Genomic DNA, 24,691 nt, shown 5'->3' with positions numbered 1-24,691 from the left:
CGCAAGTTGGTGCTGGCTGTTGGCAGGCCTAAGTTCTTCCTTGTGTGGGCCTCTAGAGAAGGCTGTTTGAATGTCTTCTCAACATGGGGGCTAGATTTCTCCAGAGCTGGTGATCCAAAAGAGCAAGATAGAAGCCAAATGCCTTTTATAGCCTAACCTCAAAAGTCACACATCATTACTTCCTTCATACTTTAGTCATTATACAGACTAGGCAGGAGTCAATGCAGTAGAAGACTAAACAAAAAAGTCAATACCAGGAGGAGAGGATAATCAGAGGATCATTAGATGAATGTTATGAAGAAAACTGGTAATGTATAGAGACTGACAGGGTTTGGACAACATAAATAGCATAACATGAAAACTCATTCACTAAAAAATTGATTTTTGAAGTGAGACTTGATAAGAAGGATCACCCAAGTAAAGATAACATATATGTTTTTTTGGAGGAGGTCAGAGGACAGGGAATGGTACAAATAAAAGAGAATACTTTGAACATATTATATTTGATGTGCATTTTAGAAAGTCACATGTAGATGTCAAGTAGGAAGTTGGAGAATTCTCAAGGTTGGGCAAGAGAAGACAGAGCTTTAAATAGAAAAGAGAATTAGAGAATAGGGGCCAGAACATCTTAAAAAGGCGATGGCTTACAAATAAATTGGTAATCTGAAAGATAAAATTGAGAAAACTCTTAGAACATAACAGCAGAAAATGGAAACAGAAAACAAAGATTCTGAGAGAAAACAAGATGCGAGAGGATATAACCAGGATATCCAATCCCCATTTAATACTGGTCTGAGAACAGAGAACAAAAATAATGAAGAAGAAACAAAATAATAAAATAATAATAGAAAATTTCCCAAACCCTAGTCTTCAGATTGAGTTCTAAGCAGAATTATATATATAAAATAAACACACACAGATCTAGTTACAGCCTAGTAAAAATTCCAAAAACTCAATTATGAGTGAAAAAATCCCAAAGAGAAAAGCATAAAGACTATGAATCAGATTAACATCAAACTTCTCATTACCAATCACAGATAATAAAAGACAATGGACAACATCTTCATAACACTAATGAAAAAGGATTTTTGAACCTCAAATACTATACCTAGCCATATTTGAGGGCAAAATAATGCATTTTCAGACATGGAAGCACCCTAGCAGCTATGTATGACCCAGAGGAAATCAAGAAGGCTAGAAATATATTGTCAGGTTCCACTAGAACCTTCATTCTTTGAAGAGTCTCCCTGAGAGAGAAAAAGATTGAATGACATGAAATTACATTTCATTTTCTACTAACTTAGTCCTACCACTTGATTCTAGATTGAGTGAATAATATATTCATAACCATAACACTGTAAATACTGGTTATTGGTTTTAATTTTTTGAATCAACCTATGCAAAAAGTATTCAAGACAATTGTAGTGATACAATAGTAAGTGTCATAAACTGTTGCAAATTTTTTTAATTGAAAAAAATTAATAAGTGAAGGTTTTATGACAAGCAATCATTAGATTTCTATCTAAAATTGAAAAATCAAGAAATGAAGACAAGACATACTGGTACTTATAAAAGAACAAAAAAGAAACTGTGAACAATGGTTCCTCTGTCGACTAGGACATGAGGTAAGAGGAAATGACATTTGATTTTTACTTTTATCATATTAAACAATTTGACTTTTTTGGTTAATGTGTATTCATTACTTTTATTTTTAAAAATTCAATAATTTTTAAACAAATGAAAGAGGAAAATAGTGCACAGAGAAAATTAAAAAATAAAAATCATGAAGATTAGAAACCCAAGAATAAAGTTACTACACAAACGCATACCATAAGATCCCGTGCCTCTGTTAGGAATGGCTATAAAACTGACTCTTGCTTTTCTAGCAATCTACAGGAACACTTAAGAAGTGATCAGAATTTTCATAAAATTTAATAATAGCTAACATTTCACTGAATTCCACTTTTTCTAGGCATTCATTTAAATGCATTGCATGAATTAATTCATTTAATACTCATCACAAATCTATGGGGTTGGTACTATCATATGCCCATTTTATAGATGAAGAAACTGAGGCACAGGGAGATTTAAACACTTTCATAAACTTATACATCTGATAAGTGGTTAAACCAGAATCTGAATCCATGAGGTCTAGCTTCATGTAAAAAAATGAAGTTACTAGAGAAAGACACTTAGTCCTGGTCCTAAGAGCAGAGAGAAATATAAATGAATACTTTAAATACTATTTATAGTTTGTAAAGAATCAACTCCGTAATTTTATCTATCTGCTAGATATACTATATTTCAAAATACATCTTTCCTCTTGTCCAGAGATATAACACAAGAGATTGAGTTAAATGTCTAAATTTAGAACACCTCTGGCAAAACAGCATCACTCTACATCCAAAAATAAATGCAAGGTAGTTTTGCATAAGTTTGAATTAGTCTGTTAATATCTAGTTATTTCTACTTTCTTTCCATTGGTATACAACCAATGATTTTTATCTCTTTTGAACTACTTCCTATTATTTTTTCTAATGACTTTATAATGTCAAGTTTAAAATTATTTTTTCCATAACTAAACATGGACCAACAAACATATGGATCTCAAGAAAAGCATCATTTAGTTTGTTCTAATATAAAAACAGTGAATAGGCAGATAAACCTGCTAATGCAAAGGAAGTGAATCTAAACTATTTAAATTATTTTTTACATAACGCAGGATCTGACAATGAGAACAGAACTTCATTCTAACTTCTTAACTATATTACATTTGCTGAGTTACATTCTATCAACTACCAAAAAGATTGCAGGTTTTAAAATAACTGTTACATTTTCTTTTTGGATTTTCACCACATAACATTGAAATAGACAATAAAAACATACTTAATAGGATTAATCTAAAGTCAAAAGGAGAGCATAAATGTGTTATGCACATGTATTATACAGCATGAATTAATCTAGAATCAATTTGGATTGATCAAGTGCTCATCTCCAAAGTTGCCTAGAGCATGGTACTGACCCTTGGTCAAAGCTCTGAAATGTACTATCTAGGGATAAATGATATTTTGCAAACATGGGTCTATGAGTTGTTTCAAGGCAAGTCATACCACCCTGTCAGAAATGTTTGGTAATAATAATTGGATTTATCACTTGTCCCTGGATTTGGCAGAGTCTGGGGGTTTTCAATGGTTGAGCTGATCATGTAATAGGAATGTACCTACATGATCAGCTTACTTTGAGAGCGCCCTACCACACATAAGACTTCGGGCTTCTTGGTACCAAGTGCTTCATGCACATGCCCATGGTGGTTTAAAATCTGGAGACCAACAAGTCCTGTAAGACCCCGTAGAGGAATGATGAAGACTATGTCTGAGTCTTCCATGCCCACCCCTTCAATGTTTGTCTTTCTCCAGCTGTTGCATCATTTTTGAATATGAAAGGTTTGAGTCCTGTAAATCCTTTACCCATTCAATTACTCAAAGTAATTAACATGATATTAGTACAGTACTCATTGTGAGTGCTTAGTTTTAAGTGATATCAGTAAAATGGAGGAAATAATTGTTTACCAAAGCTCTGAGCCAGACTTGGGCTTCCAATCCCCCAGGAACCTAGCCTGGTTTGAGCTGAACCACTTCTTCACAGTGGTCTAATACGCTCTAACTCATTTAAACAATGTAGAGCTGAAAAACATACATACTCTTGGGAGCTATCGCATTAAAATATATATAGTATAATTCTTTGAGTATATTAAAAATGGCATATTAATGGAGTCTACGTTAGCACTATTAGTTCATAAACTCAGGTGTAGCAATTCAAAGTCTAACAAAATAAAGCAGACTAAGAGGTGAGAAAATGATTCTCTATAAGTGTGGGTGAAGTCACAGAATTCATTGTGTGATTTTAATTCATATCCAAATGCTGACACCAATTTCATATACATTTCCAGCAAATAAATAAAAATCTTGATCTCTAATACTTAAAAAATAATCACCATCCAAATATCAGTTTCAATTTTCTCATCACGACTAACTTCTTATCTTTCCCTTTCCTGGCTCTTTAAAGCCATGAGTTCCACACATTGTTCCCAGATCTCTGCTTAGTAGTTAGAAAAATTCAAACTAAATTCAGTAATTTTTCAGAGATCCCTTTTTGAAAACAGATTTTAGTGACAACTAAATGTGATATCTCAGTCATCAATGAATAAAAAATATAGAACCATACATATTTTACATCTTCAGTTTAAAACAGTGAAAACATTAAAAATACAGGTCTAGGGGCCGGGCCTGTGGCCAAGTGGTTAAGTTCATGTGCTCCACTTCAGAGGCCTGGGGTTTGCTGGTTTGGATCCTGCCGTGCTATGGCAGCATGCCACACAGAAGAACTAGAATGATTTACAACTAGGATATACAACTATGTACTGGAGCTCTGGGGAGAAAAGAAAAGAAAAAAAAAAAAGAGGAAGATGGGCAACAGATGTTAACTCAGGGCCAATCTTCCTCACCAAAAAAAAATAATAATAATTATAGGTCTAGTTTTTGGATCCTGTTTTTGTATTAATACTTTATAATGAACTACCACCTAAAATACATTCAGAGGATTCAAATATTATTTTTAATAAGTTAAAATTGAGAAGGGACTTTTCCTTATATTCAATTAATTAATACACTGGATTACATAATTTCAATCAATTAAGATTCAGGGTTAAATGATTTGAGAGAACAAAGGAGGCTAAAGGTCCTATTTCGATATCAAGATTTTTGCAAAGTAAATGAGGAAATAAGATGTATGTTTTTAAAAGATGAAAGTAGAATATTCTGTAACCTCAAGGTCAAAAAAGTGGTATAAATGATAAGTGTTACCAGGAAGGAGAGATCACTAGGGGATAGGGAGGTTAAGGAGGACTTCTTGGAGGGCAAAGGAGCTGAAATACATTCTTCAAGATAAGTAGTTTCTAAACAGAAGAGAGTACTTTAAACAGAAAAATGGGAGAGAGAGACACAAAAACGATAATTCACAAGTCAAGTTTAAAGGATGATGACCACACTAGTATGACTGTACCAGACAACGAAAATAAGGAGAATAGGTGATAAGATCGGGTGATGAAAGATTCTTAATACCAGGATAAAGATTTTAGATTCTGCACAGAATGGAGGACCACTGAAGGTTTCTGAAGAGGAGAGGGACACGGTGGACGCTGAATTATTATTTCTACCCACAGGGCTTAGTCCTTCTACTACTAGAGTTACACTGAATCAGTCAATTCCTTTTTCCATGTTAGCCCTTCATATATTTGAAAACTGCTACTATGTGCCTCCATGTGGGGTAAGGATGAGGAGGACAGACTGAAGAAGGGAGAGACTAAAATCAGGGAAATCAGTTAAGAAGCCATTTGCAATTTGTACAGCTTGAAACAAGCTTGAAACAGTAAGAGCACAAATTTACAAAGACAGAGAAAAGGATGGCCATGATTTCATGTAACTACAAACTGGTTTCCAGCTGAGAAATGTCCTCATAAGTTGAATGTATATTTTATTTATGTCACTTTAAAATTCCTTTTAAAACCTAATGGGCAGCTTCAAAACCAAGTTCTCTACTGTCACAGGAAAGTGCTGTCTCAAGAACAGCAGACAGCAATCTGCAGAAAGACAATCACATTTTCTAGGGGTCTGTCCATGCAGCTCTGAGAGAGCATCAGACAGTTTTTCCTGTATCCTTTCCAATTACTTTACATGCTTTTCTCAGAACTACGGGTATTCTTGCAGCATCAGCATAGCACCCATAAAAGTAATGTGGTTGTATGCCTTAAACATTCCCTTCAGCATTAAAGGACGCTTTCCAACTGAAAAAGTCTAAATTCTAAAACTTAAACTCATGCTTGTACAACACAAAATATGCTGCAATAAAATCCTAATGTTACCCTCTTTACAGCAATATTAACTCATCAATATGTTCACAATATTTGGCAGTTTTATTTCGATGATAACACTAAAACACTTCCATAATTAAACATACCAAACAATGTCCCCTTATGTTCCCCTTCATAGGATTTATGGAAAAGAATAAGACATAAGCAATACTGTATTAGAAAATAAGGACCCTCTGACCAAATAAAACGATTTCAAACCTTGACCTTAGTTGGCTCAGGACTACCTCCTTATTTGTTTTCCAAGCTACAATTTCCAGAACTCCAGGAGTGGATATAAATTTCATGGTCCAAAAGAATGTACCCTCTGTCCTATTAAGTTTGAAAAGTTATAGTTTACCAAAGATTAGCCTGATCTTTAAAACAATAAAGTGATATTTTAAATGTATTTATTAATCTTAAGTCAGTCAGCCTGCTTGTCTAAATAACATGTATTGTTAGATTTATGTATACATACATGTATAATCATTTCAATTTCAATTTTCAATTTCAATAACTGGTTTTATTAAAAGGACTTGGTACCTAAATTCATATTTATTGATGATACAACTAGAAATTCTATCTTCCTAGGAATTCTTACTATATTAGCAATAAGGCACACTAACAGCTCAGTAAACCATGTTGTAAACCATACAGATTGACACTGCACACTTCCTATCTTCACGTCTTTCTAGAATACTAGAATTTTTAGTTTTAAATTGCATTTACATGAACTAATTTGAATAAAGAAGGAAAAATTAAAAGCTAAAGGCAAGTGTTCAGTATTTAAATGAAATTCTTATTGTAATTACATATATTTATAGATACAATTATAGAAACCTAAAATTCAACAAAATATCAAGTAACCAAATTGTACACATCTGGAGCCACATATTTACCTGACATTGCCCTTGGTGTTTCTGAGAACTGTTGCAGCAAAATTCTGTGTGACGCCCACCAGGCTGATTCCATCCACTTCCACAATCTGGTCATTGACTTGTATTCTTGGGGAAGGGGGAAAAAATTACCCACAATTAATTTTTCTGACAATACATTACCATTTCCAATAAATGAGTTGAGAAAATACTTGATTTTTAAGATACTCTATTGATCCAAAATTTGCCTTTTCAATAAAAGCTCCAGATCTTAGTAAAAGGCTTAATGTTTTTAAAAGATCGTTTTGAAGAATAAAAACAAGCAATACTAAAATGGAGAGATTCAGTTTACCCAATATCCATATTCCTAGCACAAAGAATTGATAACTGCTAATGTATGACATATTTATATCATTTTTCGTCCTTAATAAATTACGTAAAACATAACAGATCCAACTGAAACACCCGTTGGGCCTCATACCTAGTCATGCATTCCACCTCTCCTCCCCAAGGAAAAAAAAATCACCGGGAATTGCAGGGAATCCTTCCTATTCAAGTTGTACACTTGAAACACGTAGCGCTCATAAGTGTATGTGTGTATATATACACACACATGTGTATATAAATGCATAAATACGCACACACACATACATACAGGTGTGTGTGAGAATACATACTTATGTTTAAGAGCAATGTACAGTATTACTGTTGTTTAGTGTATAATGCTTTAAATTTATACACATCTTTTATATGTACCATTTACTTATTCCTCAAAATGAAGTATTTCAAACATGGAGAAATGCAGAGAGAATAACGTAATAAACACTCATGTACCCATATCCAACTTCATCAAATCGCAGCCCTATACAATATTTGAGTCATATTTTTTTAAAAACATGTATTACAGAGAAGCTGAGGCCCCTTTATTATTTGTCTCTAATTCTATTCCCTCCACTGCTCCCATAGAGGTAACCATCATACTAATTTTGATGTTTAGCTTTTCCACTGATGTTTTGAAACACAAACCATACATATGCACAAATAGGCACAATACGCGTACATGTGCAGTTTTCAAACATTATGAAGTATACCTCTCTTTCTACAATTTAGTTTGCTTCACTCAATGTTATTTTTGAAATTTATCCATGGTTATGAACACAATCCTAGCTAGTTCATATTAACAACCATGTAGTATCATCTTTCATGACTATACCAAAATACAGTCATCCAGTATTTTGTAGATAGACAACTGTACTATTTTCAAGTTTAGCTATTATGAATACTGCCGTAATAATCAATTTCACACATACCTCCTTAAGGATATGTGTGAGTTTCTCCAGCATACATACCGAGAAACAGAATTCCCAAGTCAAAGAACATAGGCATTTTCAACTTTAACAAACTGACAAATTTCAGTTCAAGATGCTTATACCAACGCATAATCTCAACAGCACTGTACGAAAGTTTCTGATTCTGCATACCTTCACCAATATTTGGATTCAGACACTTTAAATACTGCTGATCTTATAAGTGTAAAAAGATATCACACTGTGATTTTAACTGCATTTCTCCGATTACTAGTGTGGTTGAATGTTTTTTCATATGTTTATGAGATCTCTGTCGATTTCTGCAAACTGTTAGATCGTTTATTTTACCCATTTTTGTTGACGTAGCTGGGTTGAGTGTCTTTTTTAAATTGATTTATATAAGATGTCTCTATATATTCCGTATACTAACACTTTCTCAATTAAATAATTTGCAAATACCTTGGGCCCAACCTTTAGCCTGTCTTTGAACGTTTCTTTGGGAAATGGTGGCTATGAGGAAAACAGGTTTTAAAAATATAACCACACTTGTAATTTTAGCTTTATATTAGGAAATTTTCATGTTTTGCTTAAGAAATCCCTTTCTACCTCAAGATTATAAAAACATTCTCTGGGGCCAGGCCCGTGGCCAAGTGTTTGGAGGAGGAGGTTAATCTGGCAGTGTGTTTAAGCTAGCTGAGTCTGGAGTTGGCTAAAGGACTTCATTGTTTTTTTCCTCCAAGTCTTTAGTGTTGCCACCACAGTGCTATCAAAGACCATCCCACTTAGACCCAGAGGAAAAGTAGAAAGAGGCTGTTAATCTTCACATAAAACAGAATGCTATGGAAGTAATACGTGCTCAATATTTACTATGATAGCAGCAGCTCATCAGTGGTTTTGAGTGACCAACGGCTGTGGTGGCACATATATGGCAACTACCCAAACAACTTTCATGGCAGTTCAAGTGCAAGATTTACCAATAGCTATGAAAGAAATGCTTTATCTTTCAAATATTTAATTTAAAATATACTTTGTATTTTGAAAGGCCAAATTAAAGTTGAAGTATGGAATTTGAAAGATGAGCACAGTTGGCCTTCCAGAAAAAAAAGAAGTAAAGCTGAAAAGCTCAAACTCTCAAAAGGAAAGAGAGTCACTTTTATACTTTGACGAAGTGAAAGGATAATAAGGCGACTTTAATCAGGTAAGAGCATTTGAAAAGGCAGACATTTTTAAGAAAAGGCAAAAGTTTAAGAACAAATAAGAGAAAATAAGGACAGAAAACTTTTAAAAGAGTTGTTTGTTTTTTTAAAAGAAGCTAATACGTACTAGCGAAGAAACAGAAGTAAAAAGCAAAATACAGGTTTTTACATTGTGAATACATAGAGTGATCAGAGATGAAAGAAAATTATGGTGATGATTGCCTTAATGGACAAGAATAAAAAAAGAAACAAGGTCAAAGAAATTTCTGAAAATACACACCCTTGTACAGAATAATTTAGATAAAATGCGATGAAACTAATACATTTAAAGGGACACTTCTAAGTACTCTAATCAGAAGAAAGATAGTAAAAGTGCTGGAAAATATAAGTAGAGAAAATAATATGGTTGCTTCATTGATTGGACTGATTCATTCAGTCAGTAACTTAGCAAGAGTGAGTCAATCCTGACTGTATTCCGAGAACAGTCAGAGTTACCAGGATACAAGTTTGGATGAGGTATGGTTCCAGTTTGAGAATATCATATACACACACACACACGCACACAAATTTATGCAAATATAGAGGTATGCATATGTTTCAGGGATTGGAGACATGGGAATGTGCTGAGCTACACAAAATATTACAGTAAGTATGTTAAGAAAGACATGAACAAAACAGTCTGATGTTAAGAGAAGAGGGCTATTGACTCTTTGAGGCAAGGGTCAAGTGGAACCAGAGCAAAGAAAAAATTGAGAACATACAGATTTACAACGAAGTCATGGTGTTTTTCCAAATAAGCAAAGAAAATCACCAGCTATAATGTATAATGCTATCAAAACAAACAAAGGCAAATGGTGATGTGACCTTCACGAAGACTAGGGATTACTGGAAACTACCTTTAGGAAAACTAACAAAACAAACATTAAAAACTAAAGTCAAAGGAAACTTGCCAAAAAAGACTGAATCCTAGATTGTGATTAGTCCATCCATAAATGGGCGTGAGTGCTTATCAAAAGTCTAGTACCAACTTGATGCTATAGAAGGTACCAGAAATATAACTGTGGTCCCCACTCTTAATGTTAAATCAATGGATCTGGGGATACACACTCAATACACATAAGGTGACGACAAACTATGAAACATAAGTGCATGTGCTACAGACTAGTACATTCAAGAGCACAGAGGTCAAGAGTTCAGCTGGGTTCAACTCGTGACAGTTAAATGATTTCAGTGAGGAAATGGACACTAAATTTAGCCTTGAAGTAGAAGGTAACAAAATGTTGAGAAAAATACGACTCTGGGTAGAGTGAAGGGCACGCATTTACTGGGGAGGAAACAAACGTGGTACTAAGAAAAGAACCTGAGTCTCAGAGTTGCTCAGACCTAAATTTCAATCCCAAACTTTCACTCACTGATAATCTACTAAAAGTCCCCAATGATGTTGCCACATCTGTTGTTTTTTGAATATTGTCAAATTTGTGTAATATAGAGAAACAGAAAAGGAATTACCAGAAGACAGCAAAAAAGAGCTAGAAAGTAAATGGCAGACCAGGAGTGAAAGTTTCTGCAAAGTAGCCCTGGAGAGAGACAAAGAAATCGGAAGTAAAGCATATCCAGACCTACTCTCCCATCCGGAAAGCACAGCGAAAGTTAAAAATGAACAGGGAAGACTGATGACTTGAGCCACAGGGTCCCAGATCTTGGTGGTAAACAACTCCAAACCTACAAAACTGGAAAAGCAACGAATACTTGGCAGAAGGATGATGGATTAGCGGGGAAAAATGCTACTTAAAAATGTATATCACCACCAGCAAAGTAAAATAAATTTCCAAGCATTTTCCTGATACTGGACAGGGACTAGAAAGTGATATCCTATTTAAAAGTATGTGGGGGCCAGCCTGGTGGCACAGCCATTAAGTTCCCATGTTCTGCTTCTCAGTGGCCCAGGGTTTGCCGGTTCAAATCCCGGGTGCCAGACATGGCACCGCTTGGCACGCCGTGCTGTGGCAGGCGTCCCACATATAAAGTAGAGGAAGATGGGCACGGATGTTAGCTCAGGGCCAGGCTTCCTCAACAAAAAAGAGGAGGACTGGCAGTAGTTAGCTCAGGGCTAATCTTCCTTAAAAAAAAAAATAAAAATGTATTGAGCATGTGGGGCCAGCCCCATGGCATAGTGGTTAAGTTCAGCACACTCTTCTTGGTGACCTGGGTTCACAGGTTTGGATCCCAGGCATGGACCTACACTATTCATGAGCCACGCTGTGCTGGTGACCCACACACAAAATAGAGGAAGATTGGCACAGATGTTAGCTCAGGGCTAATCTTCCTCAAACGAAAAAAAGAGGAAAACTGGCAACAGATGTTAGCTCAGGTGATTCTTTCTCAGCAAAAAAAAAAAAAAAGGAAAAGAAAGAAAGAAAAAAATATGTAGCATGCAAACTATTAAATGGAAATTAACAGTACTATACCGATCACAGCAAATTTTTTTTTTTGGAGGAAGATGAGCTCTGAGCTAACTGCTGCCAATCCTGCTCTTTTTGCTGAGGAAGAATGGCCCTGAGTTAATATCCATGTCCATCTTCCTCTACTTTATACGTGGGACACCTAACACAGCATGGCTTTTGCCAAGCAGTGCCATGTCCCCACCTGGGATCCAAACCAGCGAACCCCGGGCCACCAAGAAGCGGAACATGTAAACTTACCTGCTGTGCCACCGGGCCGTCCCCTACAGCAAAATTTTAAAATGTGTAATTGATAATCTCTTTGTTTACAATGCATTTTGATTGTTTTATTTCAGCAAATGTTTATTTATATGCTTTCATTCATTTACCTCAGACCACAGTTTTCCTAATCCCATTTTCTATAAAACCTTAAGTTTCTTCAACTATGAATTTCTGTAAGAATTAATCCTTAATTTAGATAGAGAAGATCTATTACACTACCATATATGCTGGCTGTAAAGATTAGCAAAAATGTATGTAAAAGGGTTAGCACAGTAATTACTATTTTGACTCAGATGTGCAAGGAGGCTGGGGAAGGAAACTAGACAGACAATAATGTATCTTCCTGAATAAAGTAGAGAATTAAATATGCATTTAAGAAATAATATTGGTATTCAGTGCCAACAAGACCTCTGATTATGATTAGCATAAAATGGAGAGCAACTGTATACCGTTGTTCAGAAGGGTTAAACAAACAAAGTGATGGTTGTTGAAGAATAATCTTGGGACCAGGGTAAGGGTAAATGAGGAAAGATCAGCTGAAAGAAGCCCAGAGAAACTAAGGAATAAGAGACAGACCTGGCCCAGAGATGCAGCACAGAACAGAGAATAAATGCAAAAGGAGAATCTGAGGAACATTCCAAAGAGAGAAATATACACTATAGTTAGATATATAGGTAAAATAAATGAAAGAATAAAAAGATAACTAGAAAGTTTTGTATCTAAAGTAATGAAAAATAGGGTCAACAGAAAAAACAGATTGTTTAGATCAAGGGAAAGGAAGAAAGAAAAAAAGGAAAAGAAGAATTCAATTTCTTTTATGTTGAATTTGAGATGAAAATAAGATATATTATATAAGTGATATAAGTGAATAGGTTCTACATGCACCAAGACTAGGGGATGAATTTGGGAGTAGTTTCTATAGAGTCATTTAAAAAACCAGCTCATTGGCTGAATACAAAGGAGTTCAAGAAGCTAACTTTGGGAGAGAAGCATTCTTAACAATACAGGATTAAAAAATAGGAGGAAAAGGATGTCTATAGAAGGAGAATCTGGAAAACATCTCTCTCTCACACACACATATACACACAAACCAACAAAAAACAAAACCAAGGAAAGAGGTATGGATCTCATGAGAAATAAGTAATTACGACACTGAAAAACTGAAGAAGATTAGGTCTAAGAAAAGGTTACCAGACGTCTCAAAAAGTAGCTAATAATTTTCAAAGCAAGGAATTGGACAGGAAACAAGGACAGAAACTAAATACAGAATTTGACTGGTTTAAGTTTAGAGTTGCACTTTAATTCTGTTACTGTACTGGATAACTTTTGTCATCAGATTGGAGGAGTAGGAGGAAAAATTCCATGCAGTTAAGAATGAAGACAGGATGGGGCCACTTATTTGTGGAGATTAGCACTAAAAGAACAGATGCTAACACAGTGGTAAAAAATGTAACAGGAAAAAGCAAACAAAATAGTTTACAAAAAAAAAATACAGGTGTCCAGTAAACATCTTAAATTTCTTAATAAGAAATTAAAAAGAAATTAAAATAACATCTCACTTATGAGATTGAAGGTTTTATAACGCAATATTCAATCTTAAAATGAGGGCGCAGAAGACTACTCTTTGACGCTGCTGGGGGAGTACAAAGCAAACCACCTTTCTGAAGGACAGTTCAGCAATGTGTTTCTAAAGCCTTTAACATGTAATGCACTTTGACACAGTAATTTCACTCCAAGAAAGTAAGTTCAAAGGAATAATCAGATACTCACAATGATTTCTGATCAATGTCTTAAAATGTACCAGTATAACAATATGTAAATATTCACATATATAATACTACAGCATAATGTATCCTTAAAGTCTGTTGTAGAAAAGTATTTAATGATGTGTTATGACATGATGCATTATTTAAGTAGAGGCTCTAGAGTCAGATATCTTAGGTTCACCGCCAGACTCTGCCCCTTACTTGCTGTGATTATATAAGAGGAGCCTCTTTATACGTAAATATAGCTTCTTTATACGTAAAACAAAAAATAATGATAAGACGTATTTAATCGGGGCTATTACCAGGATTAAATAAGAGACAAAACAGAAAGAGCATGGCATATCACCTAACATACAGTAAGCACTGAACAAGTATCATCTTGATGAATGAAAAGTATAAAACCCCACAAAACTATACATTCAATTGATCTTAATTTTGGTAAGTGAAAAAAAGGCATATGCACAAAAAAAATTCTGAAAGGAAATTCACCAGAATTTTAACAGTGGTCAACTCTAGACTGTGGATTTACAGAAGGTTTTTATTTTCTTCTTTATATTTTTCTACATTTTCCACACTTTCAACCATGAATATGTATTACACTTATAACTTCAAAATATTCTCTAAAACTAGCACATACAATTGATGATAACATTTTACAGTGACTGTGGAAATAGTCTAAAAAGTTGTCCTTTAGACGGAGCCATTACAAGCACTTGTTCTTTATTAAAGACACATACGTGCATAACCATGAAATAACTAGACTAAAAGTTCCGGACTTAAGGATCTATAATCTATAACCCAAAGTCAAAAAAGACATTTTCTCAAAAAATCTAAGAGACAGGGGGAATTAATACACGATTTTTTTTTTTTTTTTGAGGAAGATTAGCCCTGAGCTAACTACTGCCAATCCTCCTCTTTTTGCTGAGGAAGACTGGCCCTGAGCTAACATCCATGCTCATCTTCTTCTACTTTATACGTAGGACGCCTACCACAGTATGGCTTTTGCCAAGTGGTGCCATGTCTGCACCTGGGATCTGAACCGGTGAACCCCAGGCTGCCGAGAAGCAGAACGTGTGAACTTAACAGCTGTGCCACCAGGCCAGCCCCAATACACATGATTTTGAGCTTTTGTTTTTCAACAGAAACTTTACAATACTCATCATATCCAATTAACTCAAATAATCAGAAAATAAAACAATACTTATAGCACTTCCTAATTTTCTTAATTCATCTGTGTACATGTACTTCTGTTCATGCACACCCATGTGTCTGAAATGAGAAAAAAATTCTGGAAAAAGTACTAAAGGGGGAAAAAAAAGTGTCAACTTAGAATTCTAGACACTGAGAAAATATATTTTAAAAAACAAAGGTGAGAGGATGGCCCCATGGCCTAGTGGTTAAGTTTGGCATGCTCCGCTTCAGCAGCCTGGGTTCAGTTCCCAGGCACGGACCTACACCACTCAGTGGTGGCCATGCTGTGGTGGTGACCCACATACAAAATAGAGGGAGACTGGCACAGATGCTAGCTCAGGGCGAATCTTCAAAAAACTTTTTCAGACATACAAAGCTGAAAAGATTCATCACCAGCAGACCTGGTGATAGAATATTAAAGGAAGTCTCTCAGTGAGAAGAAAAATGATACTAGATGGAATACAGATCTCCACAAAGGAAAGAAGAGCACTGGAAATGGTCACGGAGAAGACAGAAGAGGGCCACACTAGCTTTAAAGTACTCCAAGCAACAGGAACAGTGACAACGGATATTTGGCCAGATTTGCTCTCTGCTTTCATAGCCCAGTGTAATAAAGAGGCATCTCATGATTAAACACACGTTCCTGAGCCTACGTAAGTCTTCCTGCCTGCCTCAATACAGACAGCATTAAGGGGATGAAGAGAGCTCAATATTACTTGATTATTATTTTCATTAAAAGAATATTTATTTTAAAAACTTTTTTCTCATTTGAAAAATGATACATTCATCAAAGAAAAAATTTAAAAATCTGGTACACAATTGGAAAAAAGCACATAAAAAGCAACTTTAACTTTACAAAGAGAAGGAGGGAGGGAAGTTCTATGGGGTTTGCTATTTTATTTGAGTGGTATTTTAATTTATCTTTTTATAGAGACAGACTGTGTAGTGATTAAGGTGGAGACCAACTCAAAAAATGGTGAAAACAAGTAGCAATGGGAGGAGAGGTGAAGGGGCCTGAACAGAGGTTAAGAGGAGTAACACTGGTTAAAAAACGACAGCAGATCAGCTTTACTGCCGCCACAGACTGACTCTCCAACCCACTAGATCATGAGCCAGAAGGGTGTTTAACACAGAAATGGTTATTGTAGTGGGGAAAAAGTTTTCTGGTGTCTGTACTCACTTTGCTTGAATCTCTTACCCTGACAGAGGATAACTTTTCGATGCAACCCCACAGAATAGTAACACTGATCTCTCTCAAACCTTGGCTTATAATTAGAAGCACAGAAAAGACAAGGGATGAGTCCTGGTTGTAAAAACTAAACGGACAGCTCTCTGTATCAGGCAATCCTAGAATACAAAAGAATACAGACAATCTGGACTTTCTAAAAATGTTCCAGATGAGCAGAGGAAATAGCCTGTTTTTCCCTGGAAACATTGTCTGCTGGAGTAGATTTTATGGGAATGTACCAGGCTAGTTTGTAAAAGGCATCTCATCCTGGCCATTTCCTCAATCGGTTCCATGTGCTGATACACACTAGCGTGCAATATGACTGCCCTTCAGCCTCAGCCTGGTATTTCAGATATCCCTCAATTCTGAATCTAAAAATCAGAATCAATAGGGGTAAGGCTAATAAAAATATATAAGTTGGACCATTCTAGGGTTTGTTTAATGTTATTGGATAGTTATTCGTTGACCTGATGTATCTGGGAAAGGGAAACAAAAATAAAAATTCTACCCCACAGGTCTTATATAAACAAAGCAACCAACGATGAATGAAAGGGAGACCAGCTGGAGCAACATTAACAAACTCTGGACAACAGAGAGTCTTCTCCAAAACACTAGATAGTGAAGTTTTAAATGTATATGAAAATACATATCAAAGCAGTAATATCCCAACTCTCTAAGAGGTGAACAAGCAAAATATTTGATTAGAAGAGTGACACAAGGGCACGTGCACAGAGAGGAAACCATCAACTAAGGAACGATGACAGACAGACACAGTTACAACAGCAGTTTCCATTCAGGGTTGACTGGGCTGGAGGGTACCTCAGGGGCACAGATGGCTCCTGCAGGATGGAGAGTCTGCTGCAGGGTAAGCTTCAGAATAGGACTCTACCTGGTTTATATATCAGTGTTACCCAAAAGATGGTCAAAAACAATTAAAATCGTCTGAAAACCAACACTTGAATGAGGATAAACTACATAGCACCTTAATTTCATATTTGATAGCTTTTCCAAAAAAAAATTGAAAAGGACAGTGTTCTAAAATGAGGATATGCAAAAGCTTGAGAAACAAACACAGGAGTCATAAACAAAGGAAATCCCAAATGCATTTTTAATTTGCCTCTTTAGCATAGCATTGTTACTATCTTTTGTCAGTTATAATCCACGTAATTTATTCCACTATCAGTGTTATTATAAAAGGCACTTTGCTTTGTAGACTCATTAAAGAAGACTGGAGAAATAATTAGTGTGTTAAAATGTCCCGTGCACAATCATAAAATTTATGGCAGCAAAAACTAGTGGTTAACATATTTAATATTATTTTACTAAAAATTTAGAACTAAAACAGAAGGTGGAAATGGCTATCAAGTCACTCAGCTAAATTACAAGTTAGCCCGTAAGAGGCAGAGTAACAAAAAAGAAGGGAAGAGAAGAGAAGAAAAAGAAAAACGTTAGGCCCAAGTAAATGTTTTGAAAGTGATTAAAGCACAAGTATTCACTCATTCAACAAAGGTTTAGCGAGCACCCCCCACATTTAGGCATCATATGAAAAGGTACAGACAGACAAGCAGAGCTTGACAAAAGAAAATTAGAATGTTGGGCGTAACATCAAAGAATAAGGGAGACAAAACTTTTTGACTATATTGGATGACTCAGAAGGTAAACAGTCATGGCAACATTTTGAAAGTACTCAAAATATGGTGAGAGTTTATGAGACATTCAGAAGGGGTAAAAGCAATCACAGCAATTAACAGCCTTTTTGTGTGGAGGTAAGAAGGGGGAGGAGGGAAAAAAGAATTTTCTGTATACCTCTGTTTATTTAACATCCCTTGAAGGAAGTGTGACCAAATCTGAGATGGTCAGAAAACTGAAAAATCTGAGATCTGAGAAAACTGAAATCGTTTTCTTAAATAAGGAAGAGTTATTAAGAAACTAAAACAAGCTAGAAAGGTATACCACAGACTCGTATCCTTTTACAGCTATAAGAAAGCATAATGGACATCTAATCCAGAACTTTAATTTTGTCCACAATTGAGGTCTGAAGAGTAACTTTTCCGAGGTCACACGGTGATAACTTTATTATTTTTAGTTGTAGTTTAAAACAAATAAGCATTACAGAGTTCCATAAAAAATTAAGAATTCCATATTAACTGAAATCCAAAAGAATACAGACTAGAGCCATTCAACACTTTGGTGTGTATTAATTATAGATTTTATGAGAGAGAGAAAGAGATGGAGAAAGACAGAAAGAGAGGTTGGGGGAATGAATACATAGAAAACATATCCACACAAGAACAGCATCATACTAATCATACTGTTTTGTAAATCCTTAATACAAAGTTTTTCTATATCAATAAGTATACACAACATAACTTTTAAAAAATTATTATTGACTGGAGCAACCAACTGTTCCTTTTGTCATTTTTTTATACTGATACCTTCTAAATAGTAAATATTTAAATATTGTCCAAATGAGCATGCCAGTAATAGTGATAATAACAATAATTTAAAAGATGCAAACATTGCCATGGGTCTAACAATAAGATCACTTACTTTTAGATATATGTATATATCCTCAATTTTCATGCACACATAAAATGAAAGGTATGGATTAAAAGATCTCTGAAGTCCCTCTGGCCTCCAAAATTTTATGATCCTGTGCATATTTTATACAACTTTCTGTAGTTTTTCATAAGACTTCCTGTAATAACTTTTTTTTTAATTTCAAGTTTATTCCTACTTCATTCAAGAACAGTTTCATACACAAAAAGCACTACAGAAGGTTTTTTATTTACATAAGCTTATTTAATACTTAGAACAACCCTGCAATGTAGGTAACATGAAAATTAAGTAATTTGCTCAATATCCCACAGCCACTAAGTAGAGGGCATGGGATTAAGACTCCTGGTCACACGATCCCAGAGATTCTGCTCATTTCAGTAAATCAAATTGCCTTTCTTAATATATTCACAGAGGCATTTATTAAGCATCTATTATAACAATAGCAGGATTACTACACTAGGTAAACATTCATTTAAAAGAACTGAGGAAATGCATGCTGGGACTGAAAAAGCGTATTTCTCATATTGGTGTAAATACTGACACTACATAGAAGAGCAAATCAGGAAATAGATTAACAGAAAACAAACCTACTTTTAAAATTTAAAAATGAGCAACGGAAAAACAAATAGGTCTGAGTTTAGAGCAACGGGAACCGGCTAGTGCTGAATGCAAAATTTTCTATCTTTTTGTTTTTTAATCAATTTGTATTTTGGTTGGGTTTGTGGCCATTTACTTAACAGGAATAGTTCATAATAAGGTAGTATTTTTTAATACTAACAATAAGAATTATTTCCTATCACCTTAGAATAACTTTTAAATCTTTCATGAAACAGAGAAATGATGCAGATTTTACAAACAAATTTTAATTCATTTGGAAGAAAGGTTCTAAATTAATAATGGGAAATATTTACCTCTACCATTATGTGTTTTTAGACACAACACATTTTGAGAAACATTGATCTCCAGAATTACCACCATCACACAACTGGAGTTCCTATGTTCCCTTCTACCTCTGTCATTTTTAGAAGTGCCAGAACAATTAGCATTTGTTTTGATATTTCTGAAGTAAAACCATATGATGATCTCCATAGTACATATTCTTAAATTATATGCACCCATGTTTCTGTCCACTTCCCACTAGACAGATAGATGAATGGATAGAGTCAAAGGTAGACAGATATAGATAATAGATCCATCCACCCATTTACCTAATATACATTAAAGAAAGCAGGTATTCTGCCTACATATCAGAAAGTAATTCAACTGTTTTAACATTTTCCACATCTGGGACACACTCTGAAATTCTGTCCTAAAAAATCAAAAAAAAGAAAGCTACCACTAAAAGAAATTCCAAGAAAAGTTTCCTAGAAGATTTTAGTTATTAACAACAGTAGTTTGCTTACCTGCCATCCCGTTGGGCAGCACCACTTTCTGTTACGGTCTTGACAAATATTCCCAGCTTTTCAAGTCCAGCGTCTGCTCCAACACCCATTCCAATAATACTTATACCAAGTCCATCCTCATCTATGAAAAAGCAAAAAAATTCAACAACCTAAGTTTTACACTAGTTCGCAATTAGCTGGTGACTATTTGCTGATTTTAATTTTTTTCTTTTTGGACTATATTATATGCTTGCATTGGTGGACTTTTTTTTCTATGCTGGGGAGCAAGGTGTCAAATAAGACCCCCACCAAAAGGTTCATGAGTTTAGTTTCATTTTACTACTGCAGTTGGCTGTTCATTGTGATCCCAAGGTAATAATCTGAGTAATCAATCTGCCTTAAAACATAGCCTCTTTAAATACATAATATTTTAAGCACAAAAGCATACATATACATACATTATTTTAAATAAATGTGATCCTAACATATCTGGATTTTCCCCTTTATGTGGTCTTTTCTTTTTTATTTGTTCCGTATCCCCATTGCTGTTAATGAGATGGTATGTGTCTTTTGGTACTTTCCTCTGTCCTATTATAAAAGCATATAAATCTATCAACAATATATTCATAAATATACATATATATGGCTTGTTTTTCCTTCCTATTTGCTTTATACTGATAAGATCATATTATACCTACTTCTCTATGCAGCTTACTTTTCTATTTCAATGATACTTCATGGATATCAACTTACATAGCCTTAAACCACTTCTAATAATCCCATAGTTCATGGGAAGATGTTATTATAACTTACCCAACCATTTTTATACTGACAGGAATTCACTTTTGTTTCCATTTTATTGGCTCTGTGAACAATACTGACAACACGTTTTTTAATTTACTCACAAATCATGTGTTTATCCCTATTTCCATCTGCCCTATCCAGGAACGTATATATTTTAACATCAATGAAATAAAACATACACTATTTTGCACTCCACATTTTTTGGTTAACATTCAAAATTATCTCCTGAAAGAGTCAAAGTCTTTGTAATCATGGTGTATTAGCTGCATAAAAAAACAGACACTAGCTAATCAACAGTGGTTGAGTATTAAAGGAAACCTGGCTCATGTACTCAACAGAATGCCTGATGCTTTTAAAAGACTTTTTAGCAATAACCTTTAACTTACTAGGTATTTTTAATTAGTAATCTTTTGTATAGGATTCATCTTATTGATTATTATTTGTCACCAAATTCTGCTTTAAGTATTTCTAAGTACAATTCATAATCCTACATCTTTATTCTACATATGTTTAAAAATACGTCATTTGGTAAAAGTGTGATTTGTTTGCTCAGTTGTGTGCTAAAGAAAACTTGAAATGGTATTCACCCTGGAGGAACTGTCTGATGTGATCTCCAGCTGAAGGTACTTCCTCATTGATTCTAAATATAGGTATTGCTCCAGTGTGAGAATTTTAATGTTGACTAATTTATGAGGATCATTGCAGACTTTCCTTCATTCCTCACATTTAGAATGTTTGTACACATTTATGATTTCCCATATTTATTTCATTCTGACTGTTTCTCTGGTATAGACACTCATGTCCATCAGGAGGCTTTCTCTAGCTAAAAATATTCCCATACTCATTACAGTTTTAGGGTTTCTCCCCAGAATGAGTTTTCTTGTGCACATGCAGATCTGTGCTGATGGCTCTTCCTCACTGGTTACATGTGTAAAGTTTCTTCTCTCCCACATGAATTCTCTTATGTGTATAACAGCTAGCTGTATGGCTGAATTCTTGCCCACATTCATCATATTCATAGGGTTTCTCTAGAGTGTGAGTTTGTTTATGTTGATGAAGGGACGAATGATGACCCAAAGCCTTCCCACAGTGTTTACATCCATATAAGGTTTTTCTCCCCAATGTGTTTGCTCTTGTGTTAAGAGATGATCACTGCAGACTCTTTCACATTGAATAATGCCATAGGGCTTCTCTCCTGCATGAAATCTCTGGTCTCTACTAAGTATTAGTTGAATTCTTGTTCACATTCATTGTATTTACAGGAGTTTCTCTTCATTATGAATTATCACATGTCGAGCCAATCTTGAGTTGTAAGTGAAACTTTCCCATGCTCGGTACATACACTCAAAGAGCTCCTCTCAAATGTGGACTCTGTGCTATCACGCCATTAAATAGTTTCTTCCTCCAAATATCCTGCATGAAAATGATGTCTTAGTTTTTAAATCCATTTTCCCTGCCTGGACTCAGGCTTTAGCAAAATTATCTTTCTTCCTTCCATAGCTCTTCTTATTGCTCTAACTGGTAAATTACTCAGATTTGCAGAGCTGAAAACCTGATTGTGGGAAAATCTCTTATTAGCTTGAGCCATCCTCAATTCCAGTGTAGACTAACTGAAAGACATGGTGATAACTGAAAGGCAACTAAAGGAAGAGTACAATCAACCCAGAGACCAGATAACTGATGCTCATCTCTGTACAGGTTTCTCTGAGAAATGTCAAGCATGGGTGAAGTCCAGAGCCACACACTTGAAGGCAACTGATTTTTGTGCCTGCACTGTCAAGAACCCAGCAGCCATTCTATCTTCATACTCTCCTAGAGACAAGCAGAGCACGAAATAGGCAAAGCAGCCAGGAAAAGCTGGAAGAGACTGTGACGCTGTGTTATTATGGAAGATGCTATCACCATACTCTGGAGCTCAGAGCTTAATTTTTCTCTTAGGAGAGAAGGTCATCTTGGTTTAGCATTCCCTCCTTGCTAGTGAGATTTGAGCTTCTATCATATGAGAGTGAGTTATTAGATTTCCTCTTCAGTAAACTGCCCGTTTTTCTACTGAAAAATTTTCTTTTTTCCTCATCATTTGCAAAGATCCTTAGCATAATATAGATATTAACTCCACATCATCTATAATGAAGATTTCCCTCCCCTAAAACTTATCACTTACCTATTGGCTTTGTTTGACAAAATTACCTCTAAAAACTTAAAATTTTAGATGATTAAATTGGTCCATTTTCTCTTTTATAACTTGCGGTTTTCCATTTCAGTTAAGCCCCACCTCCCACAAGCCTAGATGACAAATGTAGTCATAAATTTTCATCAAACATCTTTATTAATTTATTTTTAATATTTAATTATTTAATTCATGTAGTTACTTTTTATATATGATGTAATGAAGATGAAGGTGTCCAACTTTAGATTCTTCCAAAGAGACGCTGTTGCACCAGAACAATTTGTAAAACAACATTGTTTCTTCTAAATTAGAATATCACACATGTCATATATTAAATTCTCATGCATACTAACATCTTTTTCTGGATTTTCTACTTTGTTCCACTGATCAATTGCTATGTGAATACAATCTGTTCTAACTGTATAGAGGCTTTACATTATATGCAGATATTGGGAAATTAAATCCTGTCACAGTCTTCTCCATACCTCCATTAAGTCTGTATTTTTGCATATAAAATTTAGTATTATACTATGCAATCCCCTCTCCCAACTCCACTCTGATCACAGTTCTATTTGAACTGCATTAATTTGTATATTGATTTATAGGTATCAGAGACACAGAATAGGAGAGACTTTCCTACACTAAGTCTTCTCATCCAAGAATATGGTACATCTTTCTATTTGCTTAGATCTTATATCTTTCAAAAAGATGTATGTTCTACACATAAATTCTATGTTTTTCTTAGTGATTAATTTAATAAGTTACTTTATTGTTCTGGTGCTATTGTAAATGAAATATCGTTCCTATTTTCATTTCCAGGTTATTAGTGTTATATTCACATTCACATATATTCATAAGAGGAAAAAACAATTAATTTTCTCATATATATATAAGCAAAAGCCTACTTTTCATCTACTATTTTCTATTGTTTATACTGATAATTAAGAGCATTCCAAATCTGACTCCTTTTTTTAACTGAAATATTCTTAGTGTTTTCTCAATTTAAAAATAAAATTCTCTGTTGGTATTATGATCTATAGTTTGTATCATATTTATGTTTCTATACACTAACAATGAACTATCAGAAAGAGATATTAAGAATACAATCCCATTTACAATTGCATTAAGAAGAACAAAACACTTAGGAATAAACTTAACCAAGGAGGTGAAAGACCTGTACACTGAAAACTCTAAGACATTGATGAAATTGAAGAAGACACAAATAAATGGAAAGATAGTCCAAGCTCCTGGATGCAAAGAATTAATATTGTTAAAATGTCCATACTACCCAAAACAATCTACAAATTCAATGCAATCTCTATCAAAATTCCAATGACATTTTTCACAAAAATAGAATAAACAATCCTAAAATTTGTATGCATCTACAAAAAACTCTGAATAGCCAAAGCAATCTCAAGAAAGAAGAACAAAGCTGGAGGCATCACACTTCCTGATTTCAAACTATACTACAAAGCTTTAGTAATCAAAACAGTATGGTACTGCCATAAAAACAGATACACAGATCAATGGACCAGAGTAGAGAGCCCAGAAATAAATGTATGTATATTTGGTCAAGTAATTTATGACA

At 34.7% G+C, this 24,691-nt stretch overlaps 1 protein-coding gene across 26 annotated transcripts in view; it reads right to left on the bottom strand.

The window, feature by feature from the left end:
• The window catches only part of PPP1R9A (protein phosphatase 1 regulatory subunit 9A), a 313,914-nt gene that overhangs the window by 114,406 nt on the left and 174,817 nt on the right, over positions 1-24,691 (bottom strand). For all 26 annotated transcript variants that reach the window (XM_070617521.1, XM_070617539.1, XM_070617526.1 and 23 more), the window contains exons 4-5: positions 20,154-20,274; positions 6,805-6,909 (exon numbers count right to left, since the gene is read on the bottom strand). In XM_070617521.1, coding sequence (XP_070473622.1) covers positions 6,805-6,909; positions 20,154-20,274 — 226 coding nt within the window. The remainder of the gene's footprint in view (positions 1-6,804; positions 6,910-20,153; positions 20,275-24,691) is intronic.

Source organism: Equus przewalskii, chromosome 4, assembly GCF_037783145.1.
Source record: "Equus przewalskii isolate Varuska chromosome 4, EquPr2, whole genome shotgun sequence".
NCBI classification, from domain to species: domain Eukaryota; kingdom Metazoa; phylum Chordata; class Mammalia; order Perissodactyla; family Equidae; genus Equus; species Equus przewalskii.
Note: the sequence above shows the minus strand (reverse complement) of the source record. Positions and strands in the feature narration are given on the sequence as shown.